At 46.4% G+C, this 21480-nt stretch overlaps 1 protein-coding gene across 1 annotated transcript in view; it reads left to right on the top strand.

Annotated features, from left to right (window-relative positions):
* Positions 1-21480, top strand: part of ATP8B3 (ATPase phospholipid transporting 8B3) — a 1029241-nt gene that overhangs the window by 719859 nt on the left and 287902 nt on the right. The window contains exon 22 of the mRNA XM_056572418.1: positions 17327-17402. Coding sequence (XP_056428393.1) covers positions 17327-17402 — 76 coding nt within the window. The remainder of the gene's footprint in view (positions 1-17326; positions 17403-21480) is intronic.

The following is a 21480-nucleotide window of genomic DNA, read 5'->3' on the forward strand; positions in this document are numbered from 1 at the left end:
AAGGGGATTTGAGAGGAGTTAGGGGCGTAAAGATTACACAGAATAAGCTGCTCACCCCCCCCCCAACTGCGTACCCGCCACAACTATCCAGCGACCCAGAGGATCCGCATAAGAGGAGGAAACCTGCAGTGGGCAGGTGCGAGAGATAAGGATAGCTACCCCAGCAACCTTCCGAGGCGCGGAGGCTAAGAAGACATGTGGATACAAATGATTAAGCAATTGAAAGGAGCCCGTATGATCAAAGTGTGTCTCCTGAAGGTATACAATATCAGCAGGCTGTGTAACCAACTCTCGCTGTAAAAGGCATCTTTTCAAGGGGGAGGTAAGTCCCTTAACATTCAGTGAGACACACTTAGCCATGAGGGATAAGGGGGAGAAGACAGAGCCCAACCTGCAAAATATTCACTCAAACCACCAAAGGAGCCAGACAGGACAACTGGAAGCACCACCATCCAGAGGAGGTCAAGCTGCCGCCATTTGCTGCCGAGACACCTAGAAGAAGACCAGAAGAGAAAAAGAGGGAAAACACAAAAGGGACATGCAAGAAGACAAGACAAAAGAACAAAAAAGACCAACAGGGAGGACAATACAATGGGGCAAAATGTCAAATAACAAACCATTGACCGACCGGCCAAAGTGGTGGCCAAAGAACAGGGTGAGAGCATCCAAGGCCGTATACACCCATTGTCATAGTCTCAATGGGGAAAACAAAGGAACGCACCAAGGAGAAACCACCAAAGGCAAGGCAGTCCCCCCCTGAGGCTTCACCAATGAAGCTAACATGTGAACAGTGACCAAGTGAAGACAAAATTAGCAGGCATAGCAATAAATTACAAAGCTGAACTATAACAAGGCATCAATATGCAATTCCAATGGGAAGGCAACCAGACATCATCCCCTCGGGGAGAAGGGATGGGCGAAACAGGGATAGTCCCAATAATCCACAGAAGAAGTCCTCAAGGTGGATCAGGAGCAGGGCTCCGCTGTCCCTGAGGGGCGATCTTCCTTCCAGTAGCAGGGCACTCTGCCCAGACAGGGTGCCACACAGGGGGCAGAGGGGGAGGTGGAGGTGAGAGACCCCAGTCCATCAGTTGCGGGACAGGTAAGTCCAGGGCAGAACAGAAGGCCGGAAGGTCAGAGTAGGCACGCAGAACAGCGGAGCGTCCATCTTTGCGGGCATGTAGAGCAAACGGGAATGACCACCTGTAAGGGATCTGGTGAGAGCGGAGGACCACTAGGAGGAGCCGATGCATCCTTCGTTTCCGCAGGGTCACCCTGGACAAGTCCTGGTACAGCTGTATTGGAGCACCATCAAAGTCACCTGGACTTGGCATTTTCCAAGATCGCTTCCTTCTGTTGAAAGTCCGCAACGCAGCAAATAACATCCCTCGGGGGACCATTAGAGGGTTTCGGGCGGAGAGCCCTGTGGGCATGCTCAAGTTTAATCCGGTGAGATGGAGGTTCACCCAGAATCATATTAAATATTGCATCCAGCGTAACATGGAGGTCTTCTGCCTGGGTTGCCTCAGGGAGGCCACGAATCCGGATGTTATTACGGCGGCCCCTGTTATCCAGGTCTTCCACGTAGTCATGGAGATCACTAAGAAACAATGGTAGACTGTAGGCGTGCAATATAGGCCCTGGTGGTATCATGGTCCTCCTCAAACCCCTTAACCCTATCATAGAAATGTTGAAGATACTGAAAGAGAGAGGAAATTTCATCCCTGCACGTGTCCTTGACTTCAGAAATAATGGAGCGAAAGTCCTCATTAGTAGAGTTCTGTGAGAGAAGCTGACTCCAGTCAGGAGGAAAAGGCAGGGAGGCAGGGGTACCCGAGCAATTCATGTCCGGGTCAGAGGTAGCATCCCACCGAGCTCCATCTGCCCCTTGCTTACAGGTCCCCAGGGAGTGTAGGACATCAGTGGTGTTCCTTGGCAGTGAAGAGCGGGGTGTCTCCGTAGAGCGCCTGGAGGAGGCCATGTGGTTTCGGAAAGACCGAGCACTGGATTGCTGAGGAGGTAGAGTCAGCAGCCCAATCTGCGGCAGGCAACAGGGAAGCATACAGGACTCCAGCAGATGGAGCAGGGGGAAGAGCAAGGGTTAAAGCAGATCCCCAAGCCCCAGCAGAAGGAACTGACTTGATAAGAGTACCTCCTTTAGCCAGGGCTGCCAAAGATGGTGGGGTGCAACCCAGGGATAATGCAGGCAGAGGGCTATACGCACACTGGGTAGAGGAGTCAACTGGGCAGGTTACCCCCTCTAATAATTGCGCAGTAGAGTCACTCACTAGGGAATCCAGGCACCTGCAAGGGGAGTTGGTGGCATCAGTGGAGGAGAGGAAGGGGTCTGAGGATCCCGGGAGGGAGATGCCGGTGGTTGATGCAGGCAGCTCCGGAGCAAGACAGCCGGTGGGTCAGGAGGAGCAGCTGGTGTGCATGTGACCAGCGGGATTGCTGCACCCACAGATCTGGAGCGGAGGCGCCTCGTGGAGTTCGTGATCTCAGGTGGGAGTTCCGGGACCGATGGCGGAGCAGCCCGCAGGTAATATGTAATGGAGCCCGGGGTTGAGGCAGCTCAAGGGGTGGCAGGGTGTTTCAGTCGCCTCTGTGTGTGATTCCCTGTCGTTTAGGTGCTAGTCACTGCTGGTGGGAGCTCACAGATGGCCTCAGGGAGCAGGAGCTGACAAGCTACGCGGCCATCTCTCTCTGCGCTAAGCCACGCCCCCTCCCATGGACATTTTAATCTTAACCTGTTGAGGACATAGGGTGTAAATGTACACCCTGGAGCATTAAAGGGGTTATCCACCATAAGGTGATTTTAGTACATACTTGGCAGACAGTAATGGACATGCTTAGGAAGGATCTGGCTTGTCTTGGGCCTAAATGGCTATGTTGTGAGATTACCATAATGCTGTGGCTAGCTTTTTGTGAACTGGTATTTCATGTTTGAGTTTTTTTCTTTGCCTACCGATCCCATAATTCCATTTTCCTCCCTCACACACATCAGCCACCCCACCCTTTGAAACATAAATGAGCTGCATCTATTCAAAAGACCTGTGTTTTTCAATCAGGGTGCCTACAGCTGTTGCATTAGCTGCTGATTGATATCTCTCCCACCAAGCTATCCCTTCACCCATTGAATCAGACAGGCACCCTATCATCACATAAGAATTGTGAGAAAACCGTCACACACACAGGTACAGACATTATATTATGAACTACCATAACTTTACAGCCCCTGTAGCATAATGAAAGAAAAAAAAAAACCCCTTTAAGTAATTTCAATGATCACTGCTGACTACAACGTTTAAACTAAAAGTAAAAGTTGCCGGTAGCTTAGTGGAGCTTATAATAACCACACGGCATGACCATGGTGATATGATAAGCTGAAATGGCGGAGGAGGGTCCCCTTACCTGCCGCTAATCAGTCCCTGATGCAGCCTAGCTACATCAGTGGATCACCGATCTCACTTTGTACTGCTATGCTATAGGAATAGCATTATACAGTAAATGCAGTCTAATGATTGCACTTAAAAGTATTAAATAAAAAGCCTCTAAAATGATATAAAACCCACTCCCCTAATAAAACACAAATCACCCTTATTTTCCCATTTTAGAAAAAAATTGAAAACAATTATTTGGTAATGGCATGTGCGTAATTGTCCAAACTATTAACGGTGAAGGATGTAAATGTAAAAATACCAAGCAACATACCAACACATCATTTATCAGAAAACAAATTACTAAGAAGCGATCAAAAAGTCCCATCAAAACAAAAATGGTACCGATAAAAACTACAGAGCAAGGTGCAAAAAATGAGCCATCAAACATCCCTGTATGTGGAAAAATAAGTTATAGGGGGAGATTTATCAAAACCTGTCTAGAGTAAAAGTTGCTGAATTGCCCACAGCAACCAATCAGATTGCTTCTTTCATTTTTGAAAACGCTTCTTTAATTTTTCAGGAGTTAGAGATCATTTCCCCCGCTCTGCCCACCGATCGAAGTCCAGGCAGAGCAGGGGGGAACATGGGCAGCCAGGTGGGAGCATGATTGGCTTACCGGACCGGCAGAGGCGGCATCAATGGCAGCAGGAGGAGTGCGGCCAGAAAGTGCGGCGTGGAAAAGGCTGCAGTGATCTTCATTGTGGCTTTTTAAAAGCTGCAAAACTACAACTCCCAGCATGCCCACACAGCCAAAGGCTGTCTGGGCATGCTGGGAGTTGTAGTTTTGCAACATCTAAAGTGGCACAGTTTGGAGACCACTATACGGTGGTCTCCAAACTGTAGCCCTCCAGATGTTGCAAAAGTACAATTCCCAGCATGGCCAGACAGTCAGGGATGCTGGGCTTGTAGTTCTGCAATATCTGGCCCTTCACATGTTGCAGAACTACAACTCCCAGCATGCCTGGACAGTCCGGGCATGCTTGAAGTTGTAGTTTTGCAACATATGGAGGGCTACAGTTTGGAGACCACTACTTAGCGGTCTCCAAACTGTTCTTCCCCAGTTGTTGCATAACTACAACTCCTAGTATGCCCAGACTGTCCAGGCATGCTGGGAGTTGTAGTTCTGCAACATCTGAAGGGCCAGATATTGCAGAATTACACGCCTAGCATCCCTGACTGTCTGGCCGTGCTGGGAATTGTAGTTTTGCAACAGCTGTAGGCACACTGGTTGGGAAACACTGAGCCAGAGTCTGTTTCCTAACTCAGTGATTCTAACCTGTGTGCCTCCAGCTGGTGCAAAACTACAACTCCCAGAATTCACTGACAGACCGTACATGCTGGGAGCTGTAGTTTTGCAACAGCTGGAGGCACACGGGTTGGAATCACTGAGCTAGAGTCTGTTTTCACTGGTTCCCCACCAGTGTGCCTACAGCTGTTGTAGAACTACTACTTCCAGCATGTACGGTCTGTCAGTGCATTCTGGGAGTTGTCATTTTTCCACAGCTGAAGGTTTGGGGCGCCCTACATGTAAATGTACAGGGTACATTCACACGGGCGGGTTTACAGTGGGTTTCCTTCTACAAGTTTGAGCTGCGGCAAATTTTCCGCCGCAGCTCAAACTCCCATCAGAAAATTTACTGTGAACCCCCGCCTGTGTGAATGTACGCTAAAAACACTACACTACACTACACTAACAAATAATAAAAAGTAAAACACTACATATACACCCATTACACGTCGCCCCCCCCCCCCCCCCAATGAAAATGAAAAATGTCTCATACGGCAGTGTTTCCTAAACGGAGCCTCCAGCTGTTGCAAAACCACAACTCCCTGTCCTGGCAGGCTGGGAGTCATGCAACAGCTGGAGGCACCATGTTTGGGAAACACTGCTGTAGGGTTTTGGTAGAGACAAGCCCCATCCTTATAACCGGGTCCGCCCCTATTGCAAATTCCTCATTTAGGCCTCAAATGCGCATGGCGCTCTCTTACTTCAGAGCACTGTCGTATTTCAAGGCAACAGTTTAGGGCCACATATGGAGTATTTCTGTACTCAGGAGAGATTGCGTTACAAATTTTGGGGGGATTTTTCTCCTTTTACCCCTTATAGTGTAAAAAAAATTAAAATTTTTACACTAACATGCTGGTGTTGCCCCATACTTCTCATTTTCACAAGAGGTAAAAGGAGAAAAAGACCCAAAAAATTTCTAACACAATTTCTTCTGAGTACGGAAATACCCCATATGTGGGCATAAAATGCTCTGCGGACCAACTACATGGCTCAGGAGTGAGAGCACCATGTACATTTGAGGCCTAAATTGGTGATTTGCACAGGGGCGGCTGATCACAGCGGTTCTGACATGAACGCAAAAAAAAAAACACCCACATGTGACCCCATTTTGGAAACTACACCCCTCACGGAATGTAACAAGGGGTATAGTGAGCATGAACAACCCACAGGTCTTTGACAAATTTTCGTAGATTTTTTTTTTTCTCCCTGAAATGCTGGTGTTACCCCAAATTTTTCTTTTTCACAATGAGTAATAGTAGAAATGGGGTTACAAATTTTGGGGGGCTTTTTTGGGGGGCTTTTTTACCCCAAAATTTGGGGTAACACCAGCATTTCAGGGGGAAAAAATACTTCTACGAAAATTTGTCAAAGACCTGTGGGTTGTTAAGGCTCACTATACCCCTTGTTACGTTCCGTGAGGGCTGTAGTTTCCAAAATGGGGTCACATGTGGAGGGGTCCACTGTTATGGCACCGCCTAATTCTCTCTCAAAAATCCCAATGGCGCTTCTCCTCTTCTGAGCATTGTAGTTCGCCCGCAGAGCACTTTACATCCACATATGGGGTATGAAGAATGGGGTTACAAATTTTGGGGGGCTTTTTTTTTCCTGAGTATAGAAATATCCCATATGTGGATGTAAAGTGCTCTGCGAGCGAACTACAATGCTCAGAAGAGGAGGAGCGCCATTGGGTTTTTTGAGAGAGAATTAGGCTGGTATTGAAGGCTATGTGTGTTTACAAAGGTGCCCCATGGTGCCAGAACAGTGGACCCCTCCACATGTGACCCCATTTTGGAAACTACAGCCCTCATGGAATGTTACAAGGGGTGCAATGAGCATTTACACCCCAGAGGTGTCTATCAGATTTTTTGAACAGTCGTCCGTAAAAATGAAAAATAAAATTTTTCATTTGCACAGCCCCCTGTTCCAAAGATCTGTCAAATGCCAGTGGGGTGTAAATGCTCACTGCACCCCTTATTCAATTCTGAATAAGCCCCTGACTTCCATTCCAACCAAATTCTCTCTCCAAAAGCCCAATGGTGCTTCTTTTCTGAGCATTGTAGTTTGCTTGCAGAGCACTTTACATCCACATATGGGGTATTTCCATGCTCAGAAGAAATGGGGTTATAACATTTTGTGGGCTTTTTCTCCTATTCTCCCTTGTGATAATGAAAAACTTGGGGTAACACCAGCATTTTATTGGAATTTTTTTTATTTTACGTCACAATTTTACGAAAGTTCGTCAATCACCTGTGGTGTTAAGGCTCCCTGTACTCCTTGTTACGTTCCTTAAGGGGTGTAGTTTCCAAAATAGTATGCCATGTGTTTTTTTTTTTTGTTTTTTTTTTTACTGTTCTGGCATCATGGGGACTTCCTAAATGTGACATGCCCCCAAAAACCATTTCAGCAAAATCTCCAAAAGCTCAATGTTGCTCCTTCCCTTCTGAGCCCTCTAGTGCACCTGCAGATCACTTTAAAACCACATATGAGGTATTTCCTTACTCGAGAGAAATGGGGTTAGAAATTTTGTGGGGCATTTTCTCCTATTACTCCTTGTGAAAATGAGAAGTTTGGGGTAACACCAGCATTTTAGTGTTAAAAATCAAATTTTTCATTTTCACGTCCCACTTTAACGAAAGTTTGTCAACCACCTGTGGGGTGTTAAGGCTCACTGTACCCCTTGTTACGTTCCTTGAGGAGTGTAGTTTCCAAAATTGTATGCCATGTGTTTATTTTTATTTTTTTCGTTTTTTTTCTTTTTTTTTTTTTACTGTTCTGTCATCATGGGGGCTTCCAAAATGGGATATACCCCCAAAAAACCATTTCTGCAAAATTCGCTCTCCAAAATGCCATTGTTCCTCCTTCCCTTCTGAGCCTGTTCACCCACATGGCACTTTACATCCACATATGAGGTATTTCCTTACTCGAGAGAAAATGAATTACAAGTTTTGGGGGGCCTTTTTACCTTTTATCCCTTGTAAAAATGAAAAAATTGGGGTTACAATAACATTTTATTGTAAAAAAATTTTGATTTTGATTTTTCTCCTCCACTTTCTGTGAAACACCTAAAGGGTTAACAAACTTTTTGAATGTCATTTTGAATACTTTGAGGGGTGCAGTTTTCATAATTGTTACGCCGAGCGCTCCGGGTCCCTGCTCCTCCCCGGAGCGCTCGCGGCGTTTCTCTCTCTGCAGCGCCCCGGTCAGACCCGCTGACCGGGAGCACTGCACTGACATTGCCGGCGGGGATGCGTTTCGCATAGCGGGACGCGCCCACTCGTGAATCGCATCTCAAGTCACTCACCTGTCCCGGTCCCCGGCTGTCTGATTTTGAAATTTTCGGGAAAAACTGGAAAATTGCTGCTATACTTTGAACCCCTCTGATGTCTTCAAAAAGTAAAAACATGTCAACTTTATGATGTAAACATAAAGTAGACATAATGTATATGTGAATCAATATGTAATTTATTTGACATATCCCTTTTCCTTACAAACAGAGAGCTTAAAATTTTTAGAAAAATGCCAAATTTTCGAATTTTTCCTGAAGTTTGGGAATTTTTCACCAAGAAATGATGCAAGTATCGACAGAAATTTACCACTAACATAAAGTAGAACATGTCACAAAAAAAAAATCTCGGAATCAAATTTATAAGTAAAAGCATCCCAGAGTTATTAATGCTTAAAGTGATAGTGGTCAGATTTGCAAAAAATGCTCCCGTCCTTAGGGTTATAATGGGCTTCGTCCCCAAGGGGTTAAGGACACAGCCAATTCCAGTTGTGTGTTTTCATTTTTTCCTTCTTGCCTTTCTATCCTTATACTCATATGAAGGCTTGTTTTTTGCATGACCAGTTGTACTAATCACACCTTTCATTTTGCCATAAAATGAATGCTGCAACAAGAATTACTGTATTATTAAACTTTTCACATTGATTGGAAGGTTGCATCAGGGGGAAAGAGCACTACAAGCCACTACTCTGGAGGTGCTCTTTTTTTATTTCAGATAATTGTAATACAATCCATACAGTAGGTGTAAAGAAAATATGGCACTTACCAGTCATTTCAAAACTTCTAAAATCTTTACTATTTTCTGTGCATCTCAGAACTCTGCAGTCATCTGTGAGTAGCTCCCCTCTGCAGAGTTCAGAGACTCACAGAAGATAATAAAGATTTGAGAAGTTTTGCCACGAATGTTGACTGCTGTTATTTAATAATATCTACTGTATAGATTTTTCTAGTGTACTGCTTTTAAAAAAAATTCAAACCTATTATGTTAAATTATGTTTAACTTTAACATACTATAATTTTTTGTGCTGTGACCAGTTATTTTTATCAATACCACATTTGCGTATATGACTATTAGGTAAGTTTATATTGCATTTTTTTCTGAGATATGATGGGGGAGATTTATCAAAGGATTTAGACTGGTATTTCCTGTCTAAATTTGTCTCGCAGAAAGTCGCAGTCTAAATATGTGCGACTTTTCAGCGACTTTTTCTCTAGAGAATTTTTAGAACATGATGCATGCAAGTCTATTTTAGACGGAAATGCATTGGAAAATGCATTGGTGCTGAATTTATCAAGTGTGACTTTTGTGCGACAAGTCGCATCTGCCCAAAATACGCTGAAATGTCAGACCATGTTGGAGCAGGTCTAAATGCAGTTTAAGCTGTAGACCCTGAAGTCTGAGCACAGAATTTATCAAGGGCTGTGAGACCTTTGATAAATTAGGAGCACAATCGACAGGAGACTACCACATACGCCGGTCTATAGGCATACCCAGAATAGACTAGTTTAGTAAATGTCCCCCGATGTGTCCAGAAATCAGCAATTTCTCCAGCGCTTCATTGGGGGACACAGGACCATGGGTATATGCTGCTTGCCGCTAAGAGGCTGACACTACGCAGAAAACAAAAGAAGGCTGGCTCCTCCCGGCAGGATATACCCGCCTACTGGCTCTGAGCAACTCAGTTTTAGCTTAGTGTCAGAGGTGGCTAGACGCAGCTCTGGAGCTCTCCAGACCTGCTCTTTCTTTAGTTTTTTTCCTAGTATCAGGCTCAGTTTAGACTTTTCCTCCCTTTTTTGTTTTATTTAGCATGGGGCGACAGGAGCATGGCGCTGCCTGATCCCCCCACATGCGAGCTAGGGGCACGGTGCATCACGGATGGGGCGTTAACCCCTCCTCGCAAGCAGCCAGCGCCTGGTGGTGTACCTAGGGTCCGGGTCTTCTATTCGCCCCTGTTCGCCATGGCGACTAAAGGCAGGTGGCACCAGCTGGTCGAAGACGCCCCTCAGGTAAGTATGGAGGTCCCTTGTGGTAAGTATTACCCCTCCCCTCCCCCCACTACCTTCTTTATCATGCCAGAGGTCTCTAATACTAATTCTGGGGTCAGAGGGGGCAGTAGACCAGAAGGGGGTGCTTTATTACAGGGGGCATTTATAACAGGTTACTCCTCTCTTTTCTCCTTCCTCCCCGCGGACCTTACCATGGCCGGCGGGGGGGGGGGGGGTTTAACTTCATGGGGGTTAAACTCCCCCTGTTCTTGGCTGAGGAGGAGTTCCCCCGGCCCTTCGGTGTTAACTCGGCAACCTGCTTCCTCTGGGGCTCGGGGGGCTGTCTTCTTGCCGGGCACCACAAGCCCCGAGGGGGGCCAAGCGCCCGGGCTACAGGCTTCCCAGCGCCATATTCTCCACAGGTCCAGAGCTGCGGGCAGACCATTAATTTAGCCCACGGCTCCGGCCTGCACTTGGCGCCGCGCATTGACATACCTCTCCGGCCGGCATCGCGAGCGCCACAGATTTTTCCAGGTCCGGAGCTGCGGGCACTTCAATATTTGAGCCCGCAGCTCCGGCCTACACTTAGCTCCGCCTTCGTCTTCTCGCCGGCATTGCTGACGGCCCTCTTCACAGCCCTGCCCCCCTCGGCCTTTTCGGCCTCTCTGCCTCTAGCGAGCGCTCCTTCCTCCTACCATCTAGGAGCGCGCATAACACGGGCGGCTGGGTCCCTGGAGACACCCTATGGGGTGATTTTGTGCCTGGTGCCCGCTGTGGGGGTTAGTTTCTCCTCCCCTTCCGCTGGTGGTGAGCTGCAGCAGGGAAGTTCAGTGTGTCTCAGTGCTACCTCTGCCGGCATTTTGCTTCTTCGTCCCACTGAGACTCGGGCACCGCTGCGGTTCCTCCAGCTGTTTCCAGGATCCTCCCCGGACACAGGCACCAGGGTGAGATTGCTCCTTGTCTGTGGATTGTCTGACCTACTAGTGCTTCCTAATGTCCGACCCCAGTACCGACCCCCCCCCCCCCCCTTCCCGGCAGGCGGCTACTGCACTGGTCACTTACTATGCCTGCTCAGGCTGTAAGACCAAAATGCCAGGCGGTTCCTCTGAACCCACCTGTACGCTTTGCGCGTCCCTGCGCCCCCCCAGCTTCTGCCCTGGGTGGGCCTCCAAACGGCGGGCGGTCTGATTCCGCTCTGGAATGGGTCACTTCCCTCTCCCGGTCCATTTCTGACCTGACCAAGGCTTTGGGGCAATCCTCTTCCCGCTCTTCCGTCGGGGTGCCGAGGGAGAGTTGCTCCCGCCATCTTTGGTGTGAGGCCCGTTAATTTTCTCCCACTTCCTACTCCCTGCCTAATCTCCTGTCCTTCCTTCAGTCCAGATTGGAGACACACCTTGCCCTAAGTTCCCTTAAGGGGCAGGTTTTGGCCCTGTCGGTCCTCTTTCAATGCCCTCTAGCGTCTTGACCTTCATATTCGCACCTTTTTGCAAGGTGTGGCCCACGAGATCCCTCCTCTTCGGTCCCCCACTGCACCTTGGGACCTTAACCTTGTCTTGGATGCCCTTCAGGGCACTCCGTTTGAGCCTCTGGCTCAGGTTTCGCTCCGTCTTCTCTCCTGGAAGGTGGCCTTTCTGGTCGCAGTTACTTCTCTGCGCCGGGTTTCGGAACTGGCCGCCCTTTCCTGCCGTTCCCCCTTTCTGGTTCTTCACCAGGACAAGGTGGTTCTTTGGCCGGTGCCCTCCTTCCAGCCTAAGTTGGTGTCTGCCTTCCACCTGAACGAAGACATCGTTTTGCCCTCCTTCTGTCCGTCTCCATCCGAGAGAGCGCCGCCTTCACAAGTTGGACTTGGTCCGGGCGGTGCGGACTTACTTGTCAGTCACCTCTTCCTTTCGGCGTAGTGACTCCCTGTTTGTGCTCCCCGATGGGAGGCGCAAGGGGTTCCCGGCTTCGAAGTCCACGATCTCCCGGTGGATCCGTTCCGCCATTTCAGAGGCGTACCGCTGCAAGGGTCAGGTGCCTCCTTTCCGCATGACGGCTCACTCTACCCGAGTGGTGGGGGTCTCCTGGGCAGTCTGTCATGGGGCCTCTGCCCTGCAGGTGTGCAAGGCAGCGACTTGGTCGTCCCTGCATACCTTTACCAAGTTTTACAGCGTTCATACTTTTGCGTCCTCCGATGTTTGACCTTCTTCTGTTGGGGATGGTTTTCCCTCCCCAGGGACTGCTTTTGGACGTCCCATGGTCCTGTGTCCCCCAATGAAGCGCTCGAGAAAAGTAGAATTTTGTACTTACTGTAAATTCTCTTTCTCGGCGCTTCTATTGGGGGACACAGCACCCACCCATTGTTTTGTTTGCGGTCAGCGGGTTTCCGGGGCGGGGGTGTTCCCCTTTTTTGGTCGGTTTTCCCCTTTCTGGGTGTTGGTTTCGACTGTTTGTTTTTTCTGGGTTGCCTCTCCTTCTGCTTTGGGACTAAAACTGAGTTGCTCAGAGTAGGGATTGACCAATATCGTTTTTTTAGAGCCGATACCGATAATCGGTGGAGGTTAGGGCCGATAGCCGATAACTTATACCGATATTCCGGTATAAGTTATCGGCTATTTACCCCCCGCGACACCGCTGCAGATCATTGATTTAAAGATGGCGCTTTAAATCAATGAACTGCAGTGGCTTTTGCGGTGCCATAGACCGCCGCTGCCACCCGCTACTCTCCCCCTGCCTGTCCGGGGGTCCTTAGTCCTATCACCGCCCCTCCCCCCCAACGCCGCACCGCTCCGCACCCCCTACCGCGTCGCACGCGGTGCTGTGGGGGCGGGGCATTATCGGCAAGGTAATTGCTGATACCGATAATGCTCAAAATCGTGATTATCAGCCGATAATATCGGCCAAACCGATAATCGGTTGATCCCTAGCTCAGAGCCAGTAGGCGGGTATATCCTGCCGGGAGGTGCCAACCTTCTTTTGTTTTATGCCTAGTGTCAGCCTCCTAGTGGCAAACAGCATATACTAATGGTCCTGTGTCCCCCAATAGAATCTCCAAGAAAGAGAATTTATGGTAAGTACAAAATTCTACTTTTTGGACTTCACCATATGGGATAATTTACGTAATATTTTAATAGTTAGGACATTTCTCCACGTTGTTATGATTAGGCTAGCTGGATGTGGATCCACTGTGTCAGCGAGGGATTGGCGTGGACCGTGTCGGTGGACCGGTTCTAGGGTTGCTACTGGTTTTCACCAGAGCTCGCCGCAAAGCGGGATGGTCTTGCTGCGGCGGTAGCAACCAGGTCGTATCCACCGGCAACGGCTCAACCTCGCTGACTGCTGAGAAGGCGTGGGACAGAAGGACTAGACAGAGGCAAGGTCAGACGTAGCAGAAGGTCGGGGCAGGCGGCAAGGTTCGTAGTCAATGGCGATAGCAGAAGATCTGGAACACAGGCTTTGGACAACACTAACGCTTTCACTGGCACAAGGCAACAAGATCCGGCAAGGAAGTGCAGGGGAAGTAAGGTAATATACACAGGGAGCAGGTGGAAGCTAATTAGACTGATTGGGCCAGGCACCAATCACTGGTGCACTGGCCCTTTAAACTTAGAGTGCTGGCGCGTGCGTGCCCTAGAGAGCGGTGCCGCGCGCGCCAGAACATGACAGCCGGGGACCGGGACGGGTAAGTGGCTTGGGATGCGATTCGCGAGCGGGCGCGTCCCGCTATGCGAATCGCATCCCCATCGCGAATGTTAGTGCAGCGCTCCCGGTCAGCGGGTCTGACCGGGGCGCTGCAGAGAGGAGAACGCCGTGAGCGCTCCGGGGAGGAGCAGGGACCCGGAGCGCTCGGCGTAACACACGTGGTGATACTAAAATAATTTTTGTGTTTTTTACATTTCTTTTATTTCGAAAATGGTTTATTTAATTTTTTATTGGGAAAGAGCTTATTTTTTCTTCTTCAAAGTTATATTCAAAGTTTTTACATAAACAATAAATAAATGGGTAGGGGAGGGGAAGGGTACAAAAAAAACTGAGAGGAAGGAGGGCAAAGGGAAGAGTTCAATAACAAAATCAAGAGAGCTAATGCCTCAACAAAAATCAAACAAAGAGAAAAATCCAGGATACAGTAAGGTAAAAATCCCACTAACATGTTATTTTATATACAATGTTAGTGGGATTGTTACTATGTGCTATTTTCACCTTGCTGTACCCTGGCTTTTTTTCTTTATTTGATTTTGATCTTTGCAAACCACTCTGTAATAGAAGGAGGACAGGAGTTATTCCATAAGCAGGGTATCACCTGCCTCCCAGCTAACAAAAAGAAGTGATATCAAGATTTGGTAACAGTTTTAATAGGGCCTGGAAACATAGATAGAAGTAAAGGAGCTGGGTCATTCTCAATTCTGATCCCTATAATTTTAACCCCTTAAGGAGCAGGCCCATTTTGGCCTTAAGTACCAGACCAATTTTATTTTTGTATTTTCGTTTTTACCTCCTCGCCTTCTAAAAATCATAACTCTCTTATATTTCCTTCCACAGACCCATATGAGGGCTTGTTTTTTGCGTCACAAATTGTACTTTGTAATTACATCACTTATTTTACCATAAAATATACGGCGCAACCAAACAAATATTATTTATGTGGGAAAATTGAAAAGAAAAACGCAATTTAGCAAATTTTGGAAAGTTTTGTTTTCACGCTGTACACTTTCTGGTAAAAATGACATGTTTTATTTATTCTGTGGGTCAATCTGATTAAAATGATTATATGCTTTTCTATAATTGTACCGCTTAAAATCTCAAACCATTTTAACAAAATTAGTATGTTTTAAATTGCCCTATTTTGACCATCTATAACTTTCAAATTTTTCCGTATATATGGTGGTATGAGGGCTCATTTTTTGCACCATGATCTGTAGTTTTTATCAGTACCACTTTTGCTTAGGTTTAACTTTTTATGAATTTTTTATAAAAAATTTTTTGGAATAAAATGTGACAAAAAGCAGCAATTTTGGACTTTAAAAAAAAAAAAAATACGTTTACGCCGTTTACCATACGGGATAATTAACAATATATTTTAATAGTTCAGACTTTTTTTTACGCTTTTTTGGGGATAAAATGGGAAAAATGTTTTATTTTATTTTATTGGGGGAGGGGATTTTTCACTTTTTTTTTTACTTTTTATTTGCCCATAGGGGACTATCTATAGCAATCCTTTGATTGCTAATACTGTTCAGTGATATGTATAGGACATAGCACTGCTCAGTATTATCGGTCATCTTCTGCTCTGGTCTGCTTGATCTCAGACCAGAGCAGAAGACCCCAAGAGACGACCGGAGCCATGCTGGATGATCGAATCCCCGATGCAGCACTGCGGGCGATCCGATCATCCATTCAAAGTACCGCACTGCTGCAGATGCTGTGATCTGTATTGATCACGGCATCTGAGGGCCATTACGGGCGGGTCCCTGGCTGCTGATAGCAGCTGGGATCTGCCGGGCATGACTCGAGCACCGCTCCGGTGCTCGCGATCAAGGCGGCGCATAATTGTACGTCACGGTGCGCTAAGTACCACGTCACCATGACGTACATTTATGTCCATTGTCGTTAAGGGGTTAAAAAGGAGGTCTATTACTTCAAGCCAAAATGGTTGAAGTAAAGAACAGCCCCACCATACATATGATAAGGTGCCTATCTTCTACTCACAACACCATCGGGAGTTAGGAATTTGAGGGTACATTCTATGGAGAACCGATGGTACAAGTTACTAACAAGTTAAGAGTTTGTAACTTGTCTCCTTTAGCTTGCTTGAAAGCGACATTGTATGACACAACAGTATTCATTTGGCCAAAATCTGCAGGTAGAAAGGTACGCCCCAATTCCTGTTCCCACACCCCCGTGTATGGGAGAGGATTGTACGGCAAGTAAGAGTTTGTATATTTGTCATGTCGTCATGACAGGGGGGACAAGTTCGTACAGAGGGTCTCAAAAGGAGTAAGATCTCTGAAGTGTAGGGCATCTTTAGTAGAACTGAGGAAATCTTTTAATTGGGCATATTCTAAAGCATGAAGTGGGGGTCATGAGGGATAGAAGAAGAATAGACTCCAAGGGTGGGAGTGAAGAACCGCTAAGGACATGAGAGCAGGTAACGGAAGAGGTGCGCTGTCTGGTGAAAAAGGAAGGAGAGCACATGCCTGGAGAGAATGAGTTATTGCCAGTAATAAGAGTTGGAGGACCGTCAAAAGTTAATAAATAAAGTTTAGGCAGTTACAATTTAAAAACCTCTTGTAAGATGCGAAGAGACAGTGGTAAATCTACAGGAACTAGATGTAGATCTTGAACATTATGCCAGGGAAAGGTAGTGAGAGGGAGTTGGACTACATGTGTCTCTAAAGCTTTCCACAATTAAGAGTGGTGAAAACCATCTAGCACTCTAGTCAACACAGATGCCATATGAAAAAGAAAACTGTTAAAGAGTCCTAGACTTCCCATTACTTTACACCTGCTTAAGCAGTCTAGCTATTCTCAGGGTTTATGGGCCCATACATACTTAGAAAAGGTTGTGGCAATCTTATTAAAGAAGGCTCTGGGTATAAAAACTGAAATGGTATGAAAAAGATATTACACCCTCGGAAGAGCACTTATTTTAATAACATTGGCCCTCCCTAGCCAGGAAAGATCCTTTCTATGCAATTTCTATAAATCCCTATGGAGAATGGAAAGAAGAGGTAGAAAGTTAAGGTCAAGAGAGGGAGGAAGGGACCTGTACGCCCAAGTATCTAATAGATCTATTGCGCCACTTAAAAGAAGAGCAGGAGGGGGGACCAGTCTTCATCCATCGGCCACTCCCCAACCTCATCCACACCAAGGACACCACCAATGGGTCTGAGTTTGTGCGTCAATTTATGTTTGCATATTGCATGTTCCACTGTTCCTGTTTTTCCTACCATTATTTCCCCTGATGAACCCCACATTGCTCTGTCTTATCCAAATAGTAGGGGGGGGGGGGAAACGCATCACAAAGAAGAAGAATTTATTTGTGTCTATTGACACAACATTGTGCATTGTAGGAAATCCAATTGTTGTGTATGGTGAGGGTCTAGGATCGGGATGGTATCAAGTCAGTCCCTTGACCCTACCTACACTGTGTATTTTCATTTATTCTTATATTTTTTAGGACAATTTATTTTACTAGTTATAATTAAAGGTTATGTTTTAATGAGCTAATATTTCTCTTGCTGTGAAATTCTGTCCGAATTAGCTCTTACTATATCAGTGTATCTTGATAATACTTGATGATATTGTTCCATTTCCTAATATGATTTTCATATGCTGCTTTTCAAACAGAAACTGCAATCAACATTGGTTTCGCATGTCAACTGCTAACTGATGACATGGAAATTTTGGATGAGCATCAGATTTGGTAACGTGTTAATGTTCTTTTTTTTTTTAATGTATAGTTGTGTAAAAGTGAATTATTCCGATATAGATAAGCATATGGAAATATTACAATGTGAGTTTAAAATGCTAATAAAAGTTAAAATGTATGTGGTAGGTTAGAGATTTAGGAGGTTAACAGTTTCAATTATAATGCTGTGCCAATTCCAGAACACAGGAAGATATTTCTTTTTGCTCATATAAAGCTAACTCACCACCAGTATTCTAGGAGATTTATTTCATTCTAGCTCAACTGCAACCGTACATTTGATTATTACATTATTACAGTCATGTGATCCACAGTCTTAGATACCACCCCCAACCAGCTCTGCCCGTCGTGTTTATCTGTATGCATAGAATGCGGCTGAAGAGATCATTCCAGGGGAGCAATTACATACATGCAATGATTAGCTGTCGTTTAAAATTTCCCCTTACTCACATGGTCTGTCTCTGTGTGCAGATTCTCTAGTGTGTCCTATGATATGCTAAAGCTGCATCTCTCATGATATTCTGTAGTGTAAGTGCTCATTCACACTGCTGCTGGGCACCATCTCATTCAGGATCTGTTTGACTTCAAAGAAACAGAACTGACCCTTTCCACAACAGACACCACTGGATCCTGACTGATTGAGTGGAGAAAAACAATAGGACATGCAGTATTTTTTTCCTCCGCCCAACTCCCGTCTTTTTAAACGGGTTAAGCAACAGAGCTCCTTTTAGCAGCGCCCAACGGCAGTGTGAACCCAACCTAAGTTAGTGGACAGAATTTTCATGTCACTGATTTATTGCATGCTGCACTTAGAGCTAAGTAGTGATACTCTTCTTTCCCCTCTATCTCTGCAAAGCCCAGAGGCATCATAGGAAATATAGGCTGTATTGGTAGAGTCAGAGGGGGAAATAGGAATCAAGATGGCAGACAACTTCTGTATGCCACATCAAGTAAAATAGATGTGCACAAGGGGTGATATTAATCAATGTTGGTGTAGGTAGATGTTTTTGTAGGTCATTTTGGTTGGTCTAAATTTAATGCAATTGCATCAAATTTACCATACTTGTGCAAGCCACATGAAAAAATTTGTGCAAAGTTCAAAATCTCCACTCAGTTCTATTTGTACACCTCACAGGAAAAGTGGACACAGGGATTTTGTTCTATTGCTTTGAGGCTCAAATTCCATCTAGGTTTTTTGTCCACCAGCAGAAACGCCAGAAAAACTGTCACAGCTTTTTCCTGTGTTTTGGCAGTTTTTCTTGCGTTTTTGCTTATGTGTTGAAGCATTCATTTTTGTACCCTGTGGCAATTTTTTCACTGCCTTCAGGATACCACTCCATGGGTCGGATGCAAAGTACCCGGCCCACTGAGTGTAAGGAGTGATGTGTAGCATATACATATACAGGGTGCAGAGCATCACTACTTACCTCCGCTGGCTGTATAGTATACAGGGGTGCATAGTGTACCCTATGTATAGTGTATATTATACAGGAGCCCAGCAAGGAAATAGTTAACCCAGGCTGCTGCTGAGCAGTTCTGAGTTAAGTCTTTGTGTGCTATCCTGTATATACAACCATCTATAGATGACTGTATATACAGGATACTTTTCTTCTCATTTCAGATATGTGAATGCGGAGGACTACATCAGATTCGGTGGATTGCGACAATGACCAGCATTTTTTAAATTTCAATAAAAGGGTTAATGAAGGCTGTGGGGGAAAGTTTCTTTTAAATACAAAATTTTTTCAATGTGTCTTGTTTTTTATAATTTCATTTTTAGGCTTAATATTGGAATTTTTAAGCTGTGCGTTTGCCCCAAAAACAGCTACCCTGTACCCACCACCCCAGGGGTGCCGGGAAGAGCCGATACCAACAGGCCCAGAGCATCAAATATGGCGCTTCTGGGCCTAGGGGGTAACAGGCTGGTCTTACTTAGGCTGGTGAGGGCCAGTAACAATGGTCCTCACCCACCCTGGTAACGTCAGGCTGTTGCTTCTTGGTTGGTATCTGGCTGATACTGAAAATAGGGGGAACCACACACGTTTTTATTTATTTATTTGTATTGCAAAAAAAAAAAACGCGTAGGGTTCCCCCAATTCTCATTATCAGCCAGATATATCATTGTTACTGGTCCTCCCCAGCCTTAATAACGACAGCCTGTTACCGCCTAGGCCCAGGAGCGCCATATTTGACGCTCCGGGCCTGTTGGTACCGGCTCTTCCTGACACCCCTGGGGCAGTGGGTACCGGGGTAATAATTGGAGGTTTAGTAATGGATTAGTAATGGATTCCGTCTACAAGATGGCTTCCACTACTAAGCCTAATAATTCATTTATAAAAAACACTACACATTGAAAAAAAAATTATTTAAAAAAACAGCCCTTGTTAACCCTTTTATTGAAATTAAAAAATGCTGGTCATAGTCGCAATCCACCGAATCTGACGTAGTCCTCCGCATTCATGTATCTGAACTTAGAAGAAAAGAAGGGAAAAAAAAGGTTAGTAAATTGCACATAATGCAGTGTGTTGCTAAACAGGGAGCCTCCAATTGTTGCTAAACTAGAACTCCCAACAGTTGGAGTCTCCCTGTTTGGGAACACACTGGCAGACAGGCTCTTTTCCCATTATGCAAAATGCATAATAAGAACAGAGTCAGGCTTGGACTGTGTAGCTTTGCCCCCTACCACCCCCTAATAACGTCATCACTATGGGGCAGAGCAGTAAAGGTTGCAGGGGGTCTCAGGAGTTAGACCCCCTTTCGATCTGTCCCTCTGCCCTTGGACTACTTACTACTCAATCATGGGAGATAGTCTGTCCCATGATGGGAGTAGCTGTAGTACCGCAGCGCTGAGGGATGGCACTTGCACATCCCCCAGCTGCAGGACTCTTTTGGGACTTTTTGGACTACTACTCCCATCATGGACAGACTCTGTCCATGATGGGAGTTATAGTCCAGGGGCTGAGGGGCAGATCACAGCAGGTCATTCTCCAGAGACTCCCTGCGATCGGCATTTATTTTACAAGCCGGCGGCACATGCGGCTCCACTGTGCTGCCTGACGGCACCAGGCTACTGTATAAATCTTTTATCGCCGTATAACGCGTACTTGGAAGCTCTGAACTAAATGCCTCATCATCCCCCCAACTCTGTTTCCCCTGCTCCTCAGTTTGCCCCCTTCCCCGTGCCACATCATCTGCTTCATCATCCCTCCCCCCCTACTCAATATTTTCCTTTTTCTATTTTTCATAATTCCTTACCTGGCCGTGCTCCGGCAGGCTCAGGTAATGCGGCGGGTCTTATGGGCTGTGTGGATAGTATGACGAGTGACGTCCCCTGCCTGCTCCACTGCACGGTGTCAGGGACGTCTCCTCATTCTCGGCAGCCACCGCTGGTCAGAGTGGCCGCAGTGCCGGCTGCTTGTTTAAGTTTAGCAGCTCGGCCACTTTAGAACAGTCACCCATAGCGGCTAAAGGAAATGAGGAGTGATGTCCCTGATGCTGTTCAGAGGAGCCGACAGGGGATGTCATTCATCATACTATCCACACAGCCCACAAGACCCACCCCATTACCTGAGCCTGCTGGAGCGCAGCCTGGTAAGGAAATATGAAAAATATTAAAATGAGGAGGAGAAGTGTCCGGGCCCGCAGGAACCACCGCTGGTCACTGTTTTAAAGCGGCCGGGCTGCTGATCTTTAACAAGCAGCCGGCGCTGCGGCCAATTTAAATCAGTGACCAGTACATTTATCGGCAATTCATAATCCCCGCTGCCGGGAGACGGGAGCTCTGATTGTTGAATGGCTATTCACCAATCAGGGCTCCTATGGCAGGGATTATGAATTATGACAGCTGTAGACAGGAGCCTTGAGCCGTCAGGCAGCGCCTGTGCTGCCGGCTTGTACAGTTAATAAATGTGGATCGCAGCGGGTCTCTGGAGAATGACCTGCTGTGATCTGCCCCTCAGCCCCTGGACTATAACTCCCATCATGGAAAGAGTCTGTCCATGATGGGAGTAGTAGTCCTAAAAGTCCCAAAAAAGTCCTGCAGCCGGGGGACATGCATGTACCGTCCCTCAGCAAT

The sequence above is a fragment of the Hyla sarda genome, chromosome 1 (genome assembly GCF_029499605.1).
Source record: "Hyla sarda isolate aHylSar1 chromosome 1, aHylSar1.hap1, whole genome shotgun sequence".
Classification (NCBI taxonomy): Eukaryota; Metazoa; Chordata; class Amphibia; order Anura; family Hylidae; genus Hyla; species Hyla sarda.